The following is a 19,058-nucleotide window of genomic DNA, read 5'->3' as shown; positions in this document are numbered from 1 at the left end:
TGGACTTTGTGTCGTAATTATAGCTTTGTATTTCTTTCTGGTCTCTTCGTTGTCTTTATTCCTCTCTGCAGCCTTCAGCATTGGTTCCTGCATTTTTTCTTTAGGTTTGGTTTGCTAGATACTAAAAATTTAAAGTCATATATGTGTTTGTATGTATGTATGTATGTATGTATGTATATACATATAATACATATATATATACACATATGTGTGTGTGTGTGTGTGTGTGTGTGTGTGTGTATGAGAAAGTTTTTTTCTTTCTCTTGCAACTATGGTGGATAGTTTTGCTGGGTATATTAGTCTCAATTTACCTTCATGATTGTTTAGGACTTGGACTGTATTGCTCCAGGCTTTTCTGGCTTTCAATGTTTTCCATGAGAAATCAGCAATTATTCTGATAGGTTTGCTTTTATATGTGACTTATGCTTTTTCTCTTGAAGCTTTTAATACTCTTTCTTTGTTCTGTATACTTAGTATTTTAATTGATAGGCCAGCCATGGGGGGTTTCTTTTCCAGTCTTGTGTATCTGTCTTCTTGTATCTGAATAAGTATGTCATTTCTAAGGTTAGGAAAGTTTTTCTCTATGGTCTTGTTGAACATCTGGTCTATGGTGTTGACTTGGGATTCTTCATCTATTCCTACGATTTGAAGGTTTGGTCTTTTCATGGTGCCCCACATTTTCTGTATGTTTCTTTTTTTTAATTTTTTCTATAATTTTTATTTATATGAGTACACTATAACTATCTCAGACACAGCAAAAGAGGGCACCAAATCTCATTACAGATGGTTGTGAGTCACTATGTGGTTGCTGGGAATTGAACTCAGGACCTCTGGAAGAGCAGCCAGTGCTCTTAACCACTGAGTCATCTCTCCACCATGTATGTTTCTTTCCAGTGCGTGTGTGTGGGAAGGGGAGTGGGAGGATTTTAATTTAGTCTTCTACAAATAATAAACAAGCAACTACCACTAAGCTGCATTCCTATCCCCCAAACAATTTAAGGCAATACTTTTTACAAATGATTGCCAGTCTACCATATCAGTTATACTTCATTTTAATTTTTCAAAGTTCCTGAGCAATGTATACATGTATATTTTGAAGGCTTGTATGAAAATATTGAGTATATAACTTTCTACTGATTTTCCTACTTAAAGTAGCAGTATCAACATTTTCCGGCATTGCTTCACTGTCTTATATTTAATGACTAATATATAATATTAAATACAGTGAACTTACCTATGTTCACTTTGTAATTTAGGATATTTTAAATAATATGTAACAAGCCATAATAATACTCTAACCATATGAAGGAATCACTGAACACCTTTAGTGGCTTGGGGTGGGTGGAAGAGGCCTATAATCCCAGCATTTAGAAAGCATAGGGAGAGGGATCACCAAAAAACATAATTCTGGAAAGTTACATCTCTTCTGAGGAAATTCCCACCCCAACCTCTAGAAGTAACCGATATACTTTTTTTAAATTATATTTATTTACTTACATCCCAAACATTTCCCCCTTCCTGGTCTCCCCCTCACAGAGACCTTGCCTCCATCCTCCTCCTCCTCTGAGAGGGTGCGCCTACCCAACCCCCCTTCCCTGGTGCATCAAGTCTCTGTCAGAGTAGGGGCATCCTCTCCAACTGAGGCCAGACAAGGCAACCTGTTGGGGAACCAATACCACAGTCAGGTTTAGGGAGAGCCTTCATTACAGTTGTCCAATATTATTGTTTTCTATGTAAATCATCTTTGTTTTGAAAATAGTGTTTCTATTCAGCCAGCCACATAGCAAGAGCCCATTTCAAAATCAAATAAACAAGAAACCATTTAGAGAGCAAATATCTTCAGGTAACATAAGAAAATGATAAAATAAATATCCTCACAAGAATCATGCCAGAGTGGGTATTAATTGGGTTGTGACTAAGCACGCACTGAATTTGTATTTAGACTCCTTGTTGGTCTAAAGATCCTATTTCTCAGTTTGTGTTTATACTGTAATGAGTCCTTTTAGATTGAAGCCCCAGAGACGTCCACATAAACATAGTGATACGGCACAGAGAAGCAGCAGGATATAGAAGCAAGCCAGTGGGTCTGGGATCCAACAGACTTGAGCTGCTGGGTCAATGTCGAGATGCTAGTTTCTGCAGAAATACTTCTTCTCACCATGGCTCTACTTAGGATCTAAAGAGCTGGGAACAGCCTAGGAGTCCGTAAGAGAAAACAAGTAAGTCGGGGTATTCAGTCATGTTATGCAGCAATAAAGAGAGTGAACCGAGAGTTCAGGGGCAAACACAGGTAAAGAGGTTTTACACAAGGAGTCCTCACACACTCTCCCCTAGTAGAAGGAGTCCAGACAGGTGGAGGTGATTGACTGGCAAACAAAGTACCGGTTCCTTCTGGAGGTTGGGGTGGGACTTTGCCCAGAAGAGACACAGGACCTTTCTGGGATGCTGGTCATGTTCTGTGGTGTAACCAGGATTTGGGCCGTGTGTGTTTTCTGGAACATGGATAATGGCATTCTTAGGTTTTGTGCTCAATACTCTTTGTAAAACTTTGCTGAAAGAAGAAATCTAAAGGGTGGAGAGACACCTCGTTAATGGTACCACATAGAAGGCATTTGCCCTTTATTTAGCTGTAATAAAAATATATTCCAATAGATGGGGGATTATTGATAGGTAATTGGGAAGACAGTAAGACAGTATTACAAAATATTTCCTGCATGATTAAAGCTTTTCGTAACCAGACATTGGAAAATATCTTTTGATCTGGGGCATGTTTGATATAGCTTTGAGTTTGGATTTCTACAAAGTGGGGCCAATGACTTCTCACAAAACCAAGCATCTGCTGTCTCAGGCTGCCATTTTGTGAGCTGCAGTGTTTGAAGACCTGACGGCCCCGCCCATCAACAGTGGTCTGAAGTACAATGTGGTTAACTTACTGTTGATACGAGTGACAGACCGCCTGCCTCCTGGGGGCTGGCTATATATTGAGTGGAAGAACGGCTTTTAATGTTGGCCTTAATAGTTCAGACTCCCTCAGTGCATCCCACAGTGATACTTTGCCCAAAGGCAAAGGTGAGAGCAGGGACCAAGTGTCATAGGCAATCATAATTTGGGTTTCGATATTTCAAAAAGAGCTTTAGTTATCTGGCCCATTTGTGTGTCAGACATTTCGAGCAGGTACAGCATGACTGGTGTCCTCCCAGATGCTAGAAATACAGGGATGGATGAATGTATAGAAACCTACAGCTTCCTGCCCTCTTGAAGTTCACATTCTGGAAATAAACATTGCGTTTACAGGGATCAATCGGTCTGGCAGAAGGACAAGGTAGCTTTTCCTACCACCCATACTGATAGTCATTGCAGCACAACCATAACGAAAGGCTAGCTAATCCAAGAACCCGTATAACATTCATCTTGCTACACTTCTCTGCGGTATACGGCCCTCCAGAAGGGAAGCTCTGAAGACCCATGGAAAACTGATCTCATCCTTGGGTTCAGTAAAGACTGGACAGGACAGCCATTGTGGAAATGCAGATGGATTCTGAGGGTGTAGTCTATTGGTAACAACTGAAAGAGAAACTCGGCAAGACCTGTATGCTCGGATTCTTGGTCTTTCTGTGTAGCATTCCTTCTGAGAATCTGGCAAGACCCTGCTTGAAGGGAGAATGGAAAAGGTAACTGTAGTTATATTGCCTGCTTCAAAGAAGGGCTCTAGCTTCTATGATGAACCTTGGGTAACCAGAATCCTGATCTCTATCACTTGCTTCTGGATGGGGGTAGGGGGGGGAAGCAGAAGTGAATCGGCAGAAAGGTGGGACAAAGTCAAACTGTTTCCGAGGGCTGAAAATACACAGCACATCCTGGGGCCGCACAGTGGAGTCAATTTTGATGTGAAAGAACAAGGTGAGTGTAGACCAGAGCTTGAAATAGCCAATGGCCTTCGTCAGGCCAACCATGAGACGAGAAGCAGATTCAGATGCCAGGAGGCAATGTAGTCAGTCCGGTTGGTTCTTTATTCTTGACTTCTGATTTATACCCACAGAGTCTTTGAATAGTGCAGTTACATAGAGCTGAGCATGAGTCGCCAAGCTGCTTACAATCATAATAAGGTGTTCTGGAAGTGGGTTTGTCCTGTGCCTACTCAATTGCCCCAGCAAACAATCCAGCACTTCCTGCTAACAGGAAGCGGGGGTGGGGTGGGGGTGGGGAGCCGTCATAAAACAAAGCATTTGTACCAGTCATCCACAGCAAGAACATTTGTCCCACCCCACGCAAAGTTCATTACAGGTTCCCAGCGAGGGATTGAGACGAACCGATAAATATATATTCACAGATAAAACCTGCCAACTCTGTAACACACGTGGGGACAAGCAAAAGCAGTTTCTTCAGCCATTTTGCATCATGAGTTCTTTGGTCTTGCTATATTGATCTTCTCTGAGCTTCTACTGGTAATGATCAATGCTCCTTGAATGGTAATTGGATTATAGTTGACTGTTTCCATTTGCTCCTGACTTTCGAAGCCTAATAAAGAAATGTCTAGGGATGAGGGAAGAGGTGTTCAAATGATGCTAATGAAAAACTTAATGACACAAACTGTGTGCAAAATAAGCAAACACAGGTCACTGCCCAGACAAGTGCAGACCTGCGTTCCCTTGCAGGTATGGCTAATATGAGAATCTGTGTTTCCTGGTATCTTTTAAGGTCAAGAAGAACGAAAGAGTGTTGGATGGGGCTGGAATGTTAGAATGCAGGAGAATTCCCCTCTGTTCCTGACTAGCTTTGAAGAGTTTGAGAGCACTGGGTGTATTTGTTTGTTTGTTGTAACTCTGGCACTCCGAAGTAGGCTAGCGCTCTACCCCCGAGCTACAACCTGCTCTGAAAAGCCTAGGCAAGTTATTTGACTCCCATTTTCTCTAACGAGCTTTATTTTGGGGAAGCATCACTTGAGGTCACACATTCAGCATAATTTTGGTCTTATAAAGTACTTCATACATTTAAGTTTTTACCCCAAAGATTTCTAAGGTGATGTCACAGCCTTCTCAGTGGATATGATTTGCTAAGTACAGAGGGATGGTAAAATATGTCAGTCTGTCTGACTGTTTATATAAGTACACATTCACAAACCAGTAAAACACCCCTCCCTCTGGTGCCCTGATTTGTTTCATGTTACAACAGCTCCAGTCATCTCTGAATTCCGAGTATTCTCCCGCCAGCCAAGCCAAGGAACAACCTGACAGAAGATCCTCTGTTTGCTCCTCGCTTTCAGGTCAACTGTGCATTTTTAAAAGGACTATCTTGCTATAAACTCAGGCTAGACAGTGTTTAAAGACTCGATGCATTTGGGGTTGGGAGCAGGCCTTCATCCGTCCCACAGGTCTAGAGAGAAAGCTCTGCTAGGCATTTACCTAGACGCAAATCCCGTTGAAACGAAAAAGTTTTACTCTTTGTTTAAGCTGAAGAGTGTCGTGGCTTTCAGGGTAACAGGATTGCTAACAGAAGAAAAATTAATACTTTTCCTTCTGGTATGCCTTTACATAAAGTGTTCCTCTTCGGCAAGAATAACTGATACCATCTGTGGGCGTTTGTTCCCCACTCGTGGCTTGCAGACTTGCATTTAAATCTGCATGCTTCTTTTTCTAAGCTGCTTTTCAAATTGCGGGAACACAAGAGCTAGCCTTAGCCGGTGGCCAAACACTGCCTTTGAGTCCGAAGTCTTTTTAACCTCTTGCTTCCAACTTGCATCTAAAGGCAAAACAATCCTGGAGACACGGCCCTCCCCCTGCCTGTGATAGGCTGCTTGGAATAGCAACAGCCTGTGTCACCGAAAAGGGCAAAGCCTTCGGAAATAGAAACAAAGTTGGTTACAAATCACACTGGCTTTGCCCGAAGGTCGCCCCCCCTCCAACCCCTCCCACTCTTCTTTAGCATGCTGCCCATGGGGACAGTGACCATTGCTGTCAGCGCGGTAGGTCGGGGTGGTCCGGTGGCGAGGGAGAAGCTGTAAGTCCAACGGTGACCATGGTACCTGTTGAAAACACAGAGGGCCCCAATCTGCTGAACCAGAAGGGGAGAGAGGCGGAGACCGACGGCAGCTGTGGAGCCAGTGGCGGCCGGCATCCTGCCTGCGCGGGAGGTAAAGTGAGACGGCCGGGCTGGCTCGGGTGACCGCTAGAGGGGACAGTTGTCCCCGCGAGCCCCTTCGGACTGTGCGTGTGCGTGGGAGTGCGTGTGCGCGCGCAACCCGGGAGCGTGCCGGGTGCGTGGAGACGGGAATGCAGGGTTCAGTGCGACGCGGAGTGACCCAGAGCCAAACACGCGGGGACCGAAGTCTCCTTGGGACTTTATGTGTTGAAACAGGAGCTGCTGCAACGATGGGCTACATCAATTTGCTTTACGTAACACAATGTACATATTCTTCTCTCTCGGAAAGGTGGATCAGAGCCTCAGTTGTGAGCAAGCACTTTTTTTTTTTTTTTTTTGCTTATTGTGGCAAATGGACGGTGTGGAACAAGTGGACGTTATGAGTTATTCCATGTCCCTAAACTGCTCCATTGCTTGTCCCTGCTCTCCTGAAAGCTTGCCTTTCAGAATGAGATTCATTGAATACTTTTTCCTTCCCAAAGAGAACTTTAGCAGTTTTCACTGCATTATCTGTGCTTTACCTAGATGCTTGCCTTTGCTTCCAAATTTACAGTTCTCCCCTTCTTTGTTTGTTCATTTGTTTGTTTGTTTCTTGGTGCCTCTTTCCGTTCGTCTATTTTACAAGGGACTCTAACTAATTGTGTTATGACAAACAGAATATAAGTGAACCTCTTCTTCCTATGGTTGATACTTTGTCATCAGCTCCACATGCTTCCGTCATAAGTTCCATTCCCGAGCCGCCTAGGGGAATGTTACAGTCACCAATGCTCAGACACAGAAACCCTTCACAGCCTTTCATCTGGGACTGGGTCTACACAAGGTTGTTTATGATTTGGGCACGGAATTCACAAAGCCTCCCGTGGAGGTGAGGTGGCCCCACCTCAGGAATGCCTTGCTCCAGGCTTAGAGGCTTAGCCTGACCCTTCCTTCCCTCATCTAATCAAGGGTGGACACCTGGGGCCATCTTTGACCTCTCTCTGTTCCCAAGGCCTTTTAGGCTGACGTTAAATTCTGTTAAGAGCAGACAAGGGGAGTCAGATTGAAGTTGGAAAGATCTTATCTACACATTCCTGAGAGAATGAACTGCAGAAAGAGCAGAACATTGGGGAGGAGCTGGCAAACAAAGGGTTAATTAAATGGTGTCCTTTTTGTTGCAGTGTCATGAAGACCAAGAAAAGTAACTGCCCAGTATGGCTTTTGCAACAACCACAAAGAGTTGACTAATTTTTACCACCTACCTGTAATGTATACAGGAGGAGGCAGGAGGATTTAGGCCAACGAGGATGACATAGTGAGCTCAAACACACACACACTCTCAAACACTCACAGTCGCACGTACACACACCCCTCGAAGGTAGCTTTGAAAGCACAGCGTACCTTCATATCTTACATTGTACACGTTTGCAATTATCCTCATGGAAGGTAATTGTAGATAAGCTCATATATCTTATGCAGAACTCAATGTGAAAGGGCGACTGCTTATCACTGTAGAAAAAAGAATAACTCAAATAATGTACACATTTAATCCCAAATGAATCTTCATTATGTAGAAGAAAAAAAAAAGCCTAAAGTTTTCACTAGCATCTCAAATGACTAGAGCTTTGGGCTCTGTTTATATAGTTTATATTTAGATGAATGCAAACATTTTAGATGTCCCTAAGTTGTGTTAAGTTGTGCTTGATACCTTTAAGCAATCCTGTGCATATACATACATGTTTAATATACGGCACTGCTGTATAGTTTTTTTTTTTTTTTTTGGTTCTTTTTTTCGGAGCTGGGGACTGAACCCAGGGCCTTGTGCTTTCTAGGCAAGCGCTCTACCACTGAGCTAAATCCCCAACCCCCCTGCTGTATAGTTTTAGGAAGTCATTTATGTCTCCTTCTCTAATATCGGGATTCTATTTTAGTTCATTTAAATCAAGATGTCGATGCTTATTGAAAAAGTATTTGCCAAATACTTTTTAGCCTCTTTGTACTTCAAACGTATATAATTTCCTTTAACCAGGAAATTCAGAGTATTCAAAGTGTGCTTGGTGATTATATTTCTGTATTTGGAGTCTTTCTATATTTCTAGGTAGAAAAAAAAATAAGAGAAAAGGGAAATAAGTTATATATCCCAAGCTGTGCTGATTGATGAAACCAGGTGAGGTACCGGAAAAGCAAACAACAAAAAGATTGACCGAAAACTCTCAGCTCATTCTATCTGCACCCCAAACTCTTGCACATGGGGAGGCATTTTTGGCAAGTCTCCCGTGGTCAACTCCTTAGGTAGGAAGGGCGCTTTGCCCCAGTGGGTGGAAGATAGTGAACGTCACTGTCGCTCCAGGAGGCGATGACTCAAAGCGAACATGCCGATAGTAACATTCACAGTGTCTGCAGACACATTCTAATTGACCTTCCGAAGGAGGGCTACATTCAGTTTCCAATCCTGATGCCTGGAGCTGATGCTCTATCTAGCTAAACACAGAGGTTACAAAGCTAGCACACCCCTCGCAGGGCGCCGGAAAGTTAGTAGGGAGTCGATATCGTACTGACTTCGGAGATTCCCTGGCCCTGTTCCTTATCCTCAGCTCCTACACTTTTCCTCATCGTGACATCCAAACTCCTGCCCAGAGAGGGTTCTGGAAGCCTCATCACCACTGGTTTCTCTCTCTCTCTCTCTCTCTCTCTCTCTCTCTCTCTCTCTCTCTCTCTCTCTCCTGCTTAAAAAGGTCAAAAGCCAAGAGCTGTATTCGTTGAATGAACTCAGAACTGACTCACAGACCCTTCTGGAAGGCTTGGCCTTTATCCCCCTCTGAAGACATGAAAGCCTGGAACTTCAAAATACTTCCACTAATCAGAATACCCTAAAGAGTTGTTCTTACAGGATTGTAAAGCTGTGAGTGCTGAGCTAAATAAGACTGCCTGAGTGTCCCTCAGGCTTAGCCTAACCTGGAACCTCAGAATGCAGCCGGGTTTGGCTTTCTTGGCCTGCCCACGGGGGACTCTTCGTGGAGGAAACTTATGGGGGAACAAGCCCATTCCTAGGGAAGGGAAAGTCAGGCCAACCAGCCAGGCCAGATGATAGAGATTTGATTTCAAAAAGATTGTTGATAATAGGTCTATTATCTTAGGCAACAATACTGAATGCCCACGAGCACACACACTACTCATAAATAAATGTAATAATTTTTTTAAAACGACAAAATTATTGACTCTTAAAACCACGTATTTAACCAAGGGATGGCTGACAGCAGGGAGCTGAGAGGATTTGTAAAGCACTAGGGACTCTGTATGATGAGACCGATTTTAAAGGTAAGCGTCTCCCTTTGGGTCTAGTCAGCACCCCTTTGATGCTAGACATTTAACCTCCCTTGGAAATCACGCCAGAGTTTCTAACTTGGGACTTTGCTTAGATGTGAGGCTGGAGAAAATGGTTTCCAGGGAACTCCTAGGGAGAGGATGCTGGATTTGCTCTACCACCAAGGCACACGTAAGAAGAGCAGTGCTCTTGTCCCTTTCTGAGAACCACTGCCACCCAGAGACAATGCAGACAGGCTGTCCCTTTGCCACAGGTCCTGGACCAACCACCACAGGAGCAGGAACATCAAGCAGTCAGGCTCCGGCAGGGAGTTGGCAGACCAGGCCATACCTAGCGCTAGAGCAGTCAGCCAAGCCCTGGGGCCCACCTGTGCCGCTGAGACTTTGCTGACATACACCTGCGTGCTGGGACTGGCTTTTATGACCAGGGTCCCCCCTGATAGGCCAGTACCCTGTCCCAGGTGTTCAATATTTCCAACCTTGCGCTCCTCTCTGCCAGACTTGCCACAGTAGCTGAGGCAGCAGATTCCGGGGACGTGCTTGTTGGTAATTGACAGGACTCTTGAAGGTGAGCTTGGGAGAATATTCCTTAGAATTTTCCAGCGGACGCTTCTTAGTGGCTGTTCTCTTTCCCTGGTGGCGGAAGTAGAGCCGGGACTATCGCAGAGCAGCCCGAGCAAACCCTGTGGTACACATAACTGCGGAGGAATCAGGGGATCTTGAAATGCAGATTTAGATTTGTGAGATTTTCGTTTAAAATCTCCCGGGAAAGAGGAGTTTATGGGGGAGCATTTCCTGGGTAAGAGAAACCCAGGTACTAGTTAGCCTCATCATTGTTAAAAACTTCTGAGAGCCGCATAACCCCCGGTCAGTGAGCGATGAGGGCCCACAGCTGAACTGAATGAAGCAGACATTTACAGGGAGTTTTGTGATCAAGGACCGGTTTTATAAGCTCCAAGGGTGAGCAGCAGGAACACCCTGTGTCACTTTCCCCGTGAATAGTCTTTCCCAGAAGAGCAAGTCACCAAATGACTTAAGGAGCATCAAGATTGGGGGCGAGAGAGGGGAGAATTGCACAGCTCCTCCACTCTTCCCCAAGGACTCTGCAGAATTCCAAATGAGGACACTTTCCCATCTTGTTAGTCCTTCAAAAAAAAAAAAATCCAATTTCTGTTTCAGGCGCAAACGCCAAATGCTCTCAAAATACTTCTCAGCTGAAACAGAATCAAATGAGCCACACCGTAAATCATAAGTGTCTACGAGCTATGTCTATTTCTTTGGGTTTGTGTTGTCACGGCCATGGTTTCCCCTTCTACGATAGAGCACATTCTCTGTACACTTGTTGGACAACCATGTCTCCCTGATATACTAATTATTTATGCACCTTGTTCGAAAGCAATAAGACAGAAATGACTTATTATTCCAGTGCCAGTAGGCTCATTACACTTGAACAATGACTTATTTTATAAAATTCTATTCAAGTGTCAGGGGTGGAGGAGTACAGTCCTCTGTTGGACGTGTAGGATTTTCTTTCTCTTAATAATCAAATGCAGCTCGACTTTTTCACACCTCGGCTGTGCTCCCCTTGCAAGTAGCTGTTTCTTGAGAAGCTTGTGCGTCATCTGTTATCATTGCCCTGGGCCACAGGCAGTGCCCACATAACTTCATACACGACGTCTCCACACTTTTGTGGGCCCTGGAATTGGGAGCTATGAGGCAGGCTGCTTGACATAGCATCTTAACTTCGGATGTGTAAGACTTTTAAGAACTGGGGGGTGGGTGAGTTGTAATTAGGATCAACTTGCATGGCGAGAGAGCATTCCCACACTAATAAAATATTTGATTTCCAGTGGGACTAGACTGTAGAAACCCACAAGGCAAGCAAGAATCACAGAAAGAATGTTTTTCATGATGCAATTGTATTTTATCCAGGGTTGTGGGTTTTAAAACAAGGGAACTCACAAGTTTATGAAAATGCATGCTGGACCTAAGGCACCATTTTATTTCCTGATGTCATGTGAGAAGCTGTTTCCAGGCTTTACTTTTCTTTTTGATAGTTTAGTAAGTTTGCTTCACGTCAGTGGAGACCCATGTAGTGTTCATACTTTGTGACTAAATTTTGTGCCAACTGTCTGTTATGTGGTGGTCTCTGTCTGTCTCTCTGTCTCTCTCTCTCTGGTTAGTTGTTGAAAAACTCAGATGGTTTGCTCCTACAGTTTTCTACAGTGTGTTTGGCTGTCTGCATATTGGTAACTTAGTTCAGCACTCTCCTTTCCTTCCTGTATTCACTGTAAGTTTCTAGTTGAATCTCCAGGCTCCATCAGGCCTAAGTTCCTTACCTTAGGAGAGAACCAATGCTGTTACCAGGCTCAGAGGTCCATAAAGCTGCTCCCTGGGTTTCTCTGTCTTGGGCCTGCAAGAGCTCCTTGTCCGAAGTTATTCCTTTGATAGGTATAGAGTTGAAGCCTTTTGTAGTTATTTTGTCTGTTAGTTTTGGTTGGTTGGTTGGTTGGTTGGTTTTGAGGTCAGCTTCAGTGTCTACCAAATGCCAGAATGGTACTTTTCATATTATGGAGATCTTACATCAATTCAGATTAAGACTTCCATGAACCGAGTATCATGGGCCAAGTGCTTCAATGACAACATTCCTTCTTATCCCACAATGATCCACTGGAGTAAGACTAACTCTATCGCACATGCAGGGTTACAAACAGCAGTGAGCAGCTGGCACTCATGTACTTGGTACCATCAAACAGCCAGCTTTTGGCTCCTCCACCATCCCAGCACTCTGAATTGAGTAATATTATTTAATCCTATGACCGTGGTCACAGAGGAGCAGAAAGTATAAGCCTTGCTGATTTTGTCAAAGTCTAGCCACTAACTAATCAGGCGCTCTGATTCCAGACAGGACCTTCACTTCTTGGCCCAGGTACTTGGCAGGGAGAAGCCAAGTGTCTGTTCCGTGTCAGAGGGGGGATAGTTGTCAGCTGAGAACGCCAATCACAGAACCCCAAATCTTGACCAGCCATACAACCAACACTCTTTCAACTTCCTGACCTGCCAAATCTAGAGTTCAGGACTTGACTTTTTTATCAAATTCCCTTAGTTTCATGGTAACTTTTTTTTTTAGAAATGAAATAAGTTTCTGGGCTGAGGGTCTGAGGACCTGGTCTAAATTCCTAGCATCCATGTAAAAGTGCCATACACTTGTAATCCCAGCATTTGGGAGGCGGGGGATCCCTGGGGTTTGCTGCCTGTCCAGGCCAATGAGACTCTATTGCAAAGGGCATTCCTTAGGGTGACATCTGGGGTTGTCTTCTAGTGTCTACAAACTCCATATGCACTCGTGCATGCACACACACACACACAGGCACAAAAGCTATTACGATTTCATAAACAACACACTTTTTTTTCTTACCATCAGAGCTGACAGACAGTGCTTGAAAAGTTCTGTATAATTCATAATGGGCGGGGATTATGCCCCTCTCTAGGCATTCATTCTAACATCCATATCAGAGATGCTAGACATGCAGCACAGGGTCACCAGCAGTGCTGTCTGTCCTAGGGAGCTCTCTGGGGTCACCGAGATACTGAACATGAAGATGATCCTTGTCCACTCTCTGAGCTAGGGCTACACATGTGGTGGCTCAATGCACAAGACGAGTAAAGAAGGACTCGTTGGAGTCAACAAAAGAGAACCTGCATTCAGAAATGTATGGAGCAGCTACTGTGTAAGAGACAGTGTAGGACGCTTCAGGGTGAGGAAGAATCTGACACAGTGCCCCTGCCTATAGATCCTTACCAGCTCATCTGAAAGGAAAAAGTCTAACTAACTATAGTCATGCAGTCATGTTGATCGCCTGCGGATGCCTGGAAGGTTACAATGCTCCTCCCGGGGGCTTTTGATGCTAGACATACTGGTGTTCTCTCAAGATATGTGTCTTTGGTACTTAGCTTTGTGACATGATATACAGTTTTTTTCCCTTATCTACTTTGTTTTTAAATTTTTGTATTTTTTTTAAGTAGGAAAAACTGTATTTTTTTCTTCCTTTCTTCCTTTCTTAGGAGAGACTGTGCCTTTTTTCCTTTCTTTCCTTCTTTCTCTTGTAGGAGGACTATGTCTTTTTAGTAGGAGTGACTGTCTCTGTCTGTCCTTAGTAGGAGGAGCTGTAGATTAGATGTTGTATAGGTGTCACTTGGGTCTATAAGTTATACTCTTAAATAATTATTTAAAAGGTGACAAGGTCCAAGGCCCTCAAACCAGAAGCAATAAGAATGAGAACCACACCTCACAAAGCCAGGTGGTGAACAGTGACAGCAGATACTCCATGCCAAGTCTGCCCCCCCCCCCACACGCACACACACAGGCACGCACACATGCACATGTGCATACACACATGCTCACACATGTGCACATGTGTGCACACATGTACACAGACGCACATACAGACACATAGAGGCACACATGTGCACATGCACACTCGAATGCCCACACACACATTCATGCATAAAAAAGCATAACTGAGAACTGAGACCAAGAGGTCTGTATAACATTTAACAGGAGAAAATAAGCAGATAGAAAACCGTAGAAAAGAGGCTGGCACATTGGGGAAATGACAGGGGTTTCTGTTTAATGGGAACAGAGGATCTGGAGCAGGGAAAGACAAGAATCTGAGGCTGTGTGCACGGCCTGCAGGGGAGCTCAGTGTGTAGCATGAAAGGAGAGACTCCCAGGAAGCATCCCACTGTCCCCGGCTTTCAGAGGTGACTCAGCTCTTTCTGAAAGTAAAGCCAGGTCCACCCCCCTGTGGTTACATCCTCAGGCCTCCTGGCTCCCTAACTTTGCCTGGACTCTTAGGCATGCAGTCTCTGCAGGCCTTGTGACTTTTCTGTTTCTTTGTGCCCTAGCTTTCTGTTTTCCCTGGATTCTCGCCCTTCCCTTACAGCAGAGGGTTGGTCTTACCCAGCTTGTAAGAATACGGTAGCCTTTCCCCTCGCCATGCTCAAACCCCAGCCCCAAGCTCTTCTGAAACTCACTGATGTGCTCTGGAGACCACGCTGTAGGCGCATTCTTATATGTTTGGTTGTGAGTCTTTAATGGCTGAGCCCTCTCTCCAGCCCATGAGGGCACATTCTTAAAAGTCTCTTGTCATGTCTAACACATGGAAATTTATTGCAAACTCCCTTTGCTAAAATCTTCCGAACCCTCACCAAATTGTGTTCTTGGCTTCTCTTCCCATCCTCGTCCCTGTGAATTTATAATATATCCTAGCCTTTTCCCTCCTTGCTCTTTAGCCCTCCTTTATTGATGCCTCCCTTCTTCCCTGTCCAAATTTTCCATATCATATGAACTGTCTCAGTCTTTTGTCCCTTTGTCCCCCTGGTTCATCTGTCCATTGGCAGAATTCCTTGTGAGCATCTCTCTCAACGCCTATGTGACCTCAGGCCTTAATTTAAAAAAAGAGTACTTTCTAAAATTACATCATTATAGGATTTACAATATTATTTATATTCTTCCCACCTTGTTGCCCTAATTAAGGATTTACGAAGCACAAAGGGAGCGGGGTGTGGTGGTATGCTTTCACAATCCCAGTCATGTTAGGAGGTAAAGGCAGGGACATCAGGAGTTTAAGGCTATCCTTGGCTAGAAAGCAAGTTTAAGGCTAACCTGGGCTACCTGAGACCCCCTTTTCAAGAGCCAAATGCATCCTCAACAACGAAGCCTGCAAGAGGGCAAATTTTCAACCATTTTTAAGTAAAGAAACAACTTAAAATCCTCAAATAATTTTGTGGTTTTTCTATTTATTAATTAGAAAATGCAGTGACAGAAGATGACTACTAAGTATGTGAGTTAATAAATTCCACCCATGTCCACACATTTGAAATTTTGTAAAACAAAAGGGATGTCACTTTTTTAATTAATTAAAAAAAAAACATTAGTCACTCGTGGGAATTCTTTATAAGAAAGTATGAACGTTCAAACATCCATATCTTTTTTTTTTTTTTTTTTTTTGGTTCTTTTTTTCGGAGCTGGGGACTGAACCCAGGGCCTTGCGCTTCCTAGGTAAGCGCTCTACCACTGAGCTAAATCCCCAGCCCCCAAACATCCATATCTTGCCATGACTCCTACACACTGACAAGTTTCGTCTAGAAACATCAGAGGTGACTAGGCAGGATGGCTGTGTGGTTTCTCTTTATTGAACTTCTTTTAATCTTCTACTGGGAACCTCTATGTTGACATAGAAACACATGCGAAATGGCAGTAGTGTTGAAAAGCAGAAGTAGTTGTGAGTGAAATAAAGGCAGCGCTGATAAAATGAAGATGCTATACTAATGTCTAAGACCCAAGTAACAAGTTAGACTCTGGCAAGGTCCCACTGTGTGTTTCCATTTGGTGGAAGCAGAAGGGGAAGAGGAGGGTACTCCCACAGAGCTGTCTTCTCCAGGGGTTAAGTGTTTTGTTCCACAGCCCAGCTCTTCCCACACTGTTCTGTCATTACTACTTCTTCTGAACTTCAAGATGGTGATTGCCAGACCTTCCACAAGTCTGGCACACACTGGAGAGAACATCTATGCATTAAGAAGGGCAGGGAGGGGTAGGCAGAGGGAGGCAGAGGGAGGCAGAGGGAGGCAGAGGGAGGCAGAGGGAGTTGGAGTGAGGCAGAGGGTGGGGGAGGGAGGGGGAGGGAGGCAGAGGGAGGCAGAAGGAGGGAGAGGAAGGCCGGGAAAGCCAAGGGAATCACTGGAGACACCAAACTCAACAGAGACATCTTCATTGAATACATTTGAAATTGAAGAAAATTCCATCATGTGTAAAGCTTCAGAGGTTTTCAGGTCTTGGGGATCTTGTAGTCAAAAAACATCGTAACTGGCTCATGAATGAAAAAAGAACTCAGAAAAATCTGGCTATTGTCTGGTGCATTCCAAATATAATAGAAAACAATGAGGTTTGTTTTTTTTTTCATTTTTATCAAAAACATAAATTTTAGAAAGCCACTTCTGTTCTCTAAGTAATCTTAAAACAGTGGATTGTAAAAGACAATAACAGAATGCCTGTATTACACTGCTGTTGTTTAGTTAGAACTAAACACCTCAGGCAGGGTTTCTTACTTACTCTATTTAGCTTACGTTTTCAGAGTCCGAAAGTCCATGGTTGAGGACTTCCTTAGTTCAGCTGGTTGTGAGGATCAAAAGGTCATAATGTTGGGAGTGCATGAGAGAGAGAAAATAATAATCTTATCTCAAACCAGAAAGCCAAAACCAGATTCGGTCTCTCAAAACAGAAAGCCAGGAAGGGACGCAAAGTCAGGATCAGGCATGTTTAAGAACTTGCTCACCCTGAAGCTAACCCCAGGGGTTGAATGTGGTAGCATGTGCTTGGTAGCATTTGGCACGTGGAAGGAAGAGGATCCAATAGTTCAGCATCATCTTTAGCTACACACTAAGTTTGAAGCTAGCCCAGGCTATGTGGGACCCTATCTTACAAAAAGAAAGGGAGAGAAAAAAGCCTCACTTTACAATATTACTATTCCTTCTGACGGACATCAGTATTCCATTTCACTGGTGAAGTTCCTTGTGACCTAAGGAGCCCCTACTAGAATGACCATACTCCAGCGTGTGGACATTTAAGGAACTAACAGCATTTAGAGTGGCAACGCCTGGTGCAGGTGAGCAGGCAGAGGTGAAGACAGAGCCACTGAAAGCTGAGTTAGCATTGGCCATCATAAGATGTGGAGGGAGCAGAAAAAATAAAGCCACACAAGGGATTGATTTTCCACGTCTGTGATGTGGCAGGTGACCAGGAAAAACCATTAAAGGGGCTGAGTAAAAGCGACACAAAGGGGGTTGGGGATTTAGCTCAGTGGTAGAGCGATTGCCTAGCAAGCGCAAGGCCCTGGGTTCGGTCCCCAGCTCTGAAAAAAAAAAAGAAAAAAAAAGCGACACAAAGATAGATCTGCAGAAGAATAAGAGCATGCGTGATTAACATAGATATGACTAAACAAATACTACAAATATAGTGAAAGAAATGTTCTTTCAGCAAAAGGGCTCAACAACTACCTGGAGACTTGGAGGAAAACATCTTGGCTTATCCCGCTAAAAGCTGTGGGAGGAAGAAAGGAGCAAGGAGAGTCGAGGGGATGGAGGGAAGGAGAAGAAAGAAGGGAAGTTACAGGTGCAGACGGACAATAAAGGAGAGTAAGTAACAGAGCGAAGCCAAGTGTAGCTAAGTAATAGGATACAACCCCAATTTGTAACTAACTCTCTTGCCAACAGAATAGGGAGGAGGTTTGTCTGGCGGAAGTATAAAGATGAATGTACCACCAGGTCAATCCCAGACTGGAAGAATAGAAAAGTAAGTCAGTAATGCTCCTCCTGTCCTTCCTGGGATGGCCAGCAATAGTAGGTGACAAGGGAGGTCAGGTTTCGGAGTTCTGTCCATGTGCTGAAGGGACAACTGGAGGTCCATGTAAGGAGCAGGCCTATAGGAGTCAGAAGCCAATTTGCATCACTACAGGGCCACCACACATATCACAGGGCCAAAAAGTAGCTTCTTAGGGGTTGGGAACTCCACCCTGTAGCTCTCTATGGGGTGTAGCCTTTAAAAGTTTGTGTATACTTAGCCTTCAGGAATTCACAAGGCATCCTGGAGACTCTTTTGGATGTGCCTTTTGCTATGACTCTCTTGCTGTCCGAGTGTTCCTGGCCTTATCTCCCCCTCCGCCTTCCCTACCCCCATCACTATAGGCTACAGATATGAGGTTTCTGGTAACAGTAAATGATGTATATCTGGGTCGGGGAATTTGGGACTGGGAGAGTGAAGTAGAATTTGAAAGATGGGGCCCTGAGATGGAACTGCTTACTGCTGTGGGCAGGTGGGTGGTCACACGGGGCAGGCTCACGCTCAAAGCTGATTTTATCAAAACACAGATACACACAGGACTTTATAGTCCCTGCAGTCACCGGTGTGATAGTGACAAGCTAATGATTGCTCTGGAAATGTTTTGGAAATGTTGATGGTATGCTATTCAGACAGCAAGCATGTATGTAATTATAAAGTTCAGCGTGTTAACAGTACGTAATAGAGCTGTGGGGAGGACAGGATGGTTCCAACGGAGGGAGAGCGTCCTGCAGTGCTGTTCTAGTCACCGTCTCAGCAAACCAATCGATCATCTTAGCAGGCACAAAAGACTAGTGCTGGGAACAGAGAAGTGTGGAGAACAGAGCTTGGCAGCCAAGTTAACATTCAACCTTAAAAGTAAAGATGAGCAAATCCAGGAACCAGTGTGTCCCATGGGGCGGGCCCTCTGAGTGCAGCCTTTGCAGAGAGGCTGGATTGAGCCCGCAGAACACAGCAAGGCAGGGTAATGGGGTCTTCCCAGGGGGTGGTAGCACTTGAGGTGGCTGTTGAAAGATGAGTCGGTATCAAAGGCACTCGGGTGAACAAGTGCAGGGATTGGCGGGCACAGTGGTCGGGCAGCTCGAGGGGCAACTGCGAGGTTTTCTTGAACAATACACGGAGGAGGGTTCTTTAAATCTGAGAAGCTTTCACAGTTGGTCAAGCCGTATAATCACCTGGCTGCCGGCCAAGGAAACCTGTGCGCACATGCTTGTCGGCCCAC

General features: G+C 44.4%; 1 protein-coding gene across 1 annotated transcript in view; it reads left to right on the top strand.

The window, feature by feature from the left end:
• The first annotated feature begins 5,840 nt into the window (after positions 1 to 5,840).
• The window catches only part of Slc2a12 (solute carrier family 2 member 12), a 53,660-nt gene continuing 40,442 nt past the window's right edge, over positions 5,841 to 19,058 (top strand). Inside the window, exon 1 of the mRNA NM_001107451.1 lies at positions 5,841 to 6,130. Coding sequence (NP_001100921.1) covers positions 6,016 to 6,130 — 115 coding nt within the window. The 5' untranslated portion in view covers positions 5,841 to 6,015. The remainder of the gene's footprint in view (positions 6,131 to 19,058) is intronic.

The sequence above is a fragment of the Rattus norvegicus genome, chromosome 1 (genome assembly GCF_021556685.1).
Source record: "Rattus norvegicus strain SHRSP/BbbUtx chromosome 1, alternate assembly SHRSP_T2T, whole genome shotgun sequence".
NCBI lineage: Eukaryota > Metazoa > Chordata > Mammalia > Rodentia > Muridae > Rattus > Rattus norvegicus.
Note: the sequence above shows the minus strand (reverse complement) of the source record. Positions and strands in the feature narration are given on the sequence as shown.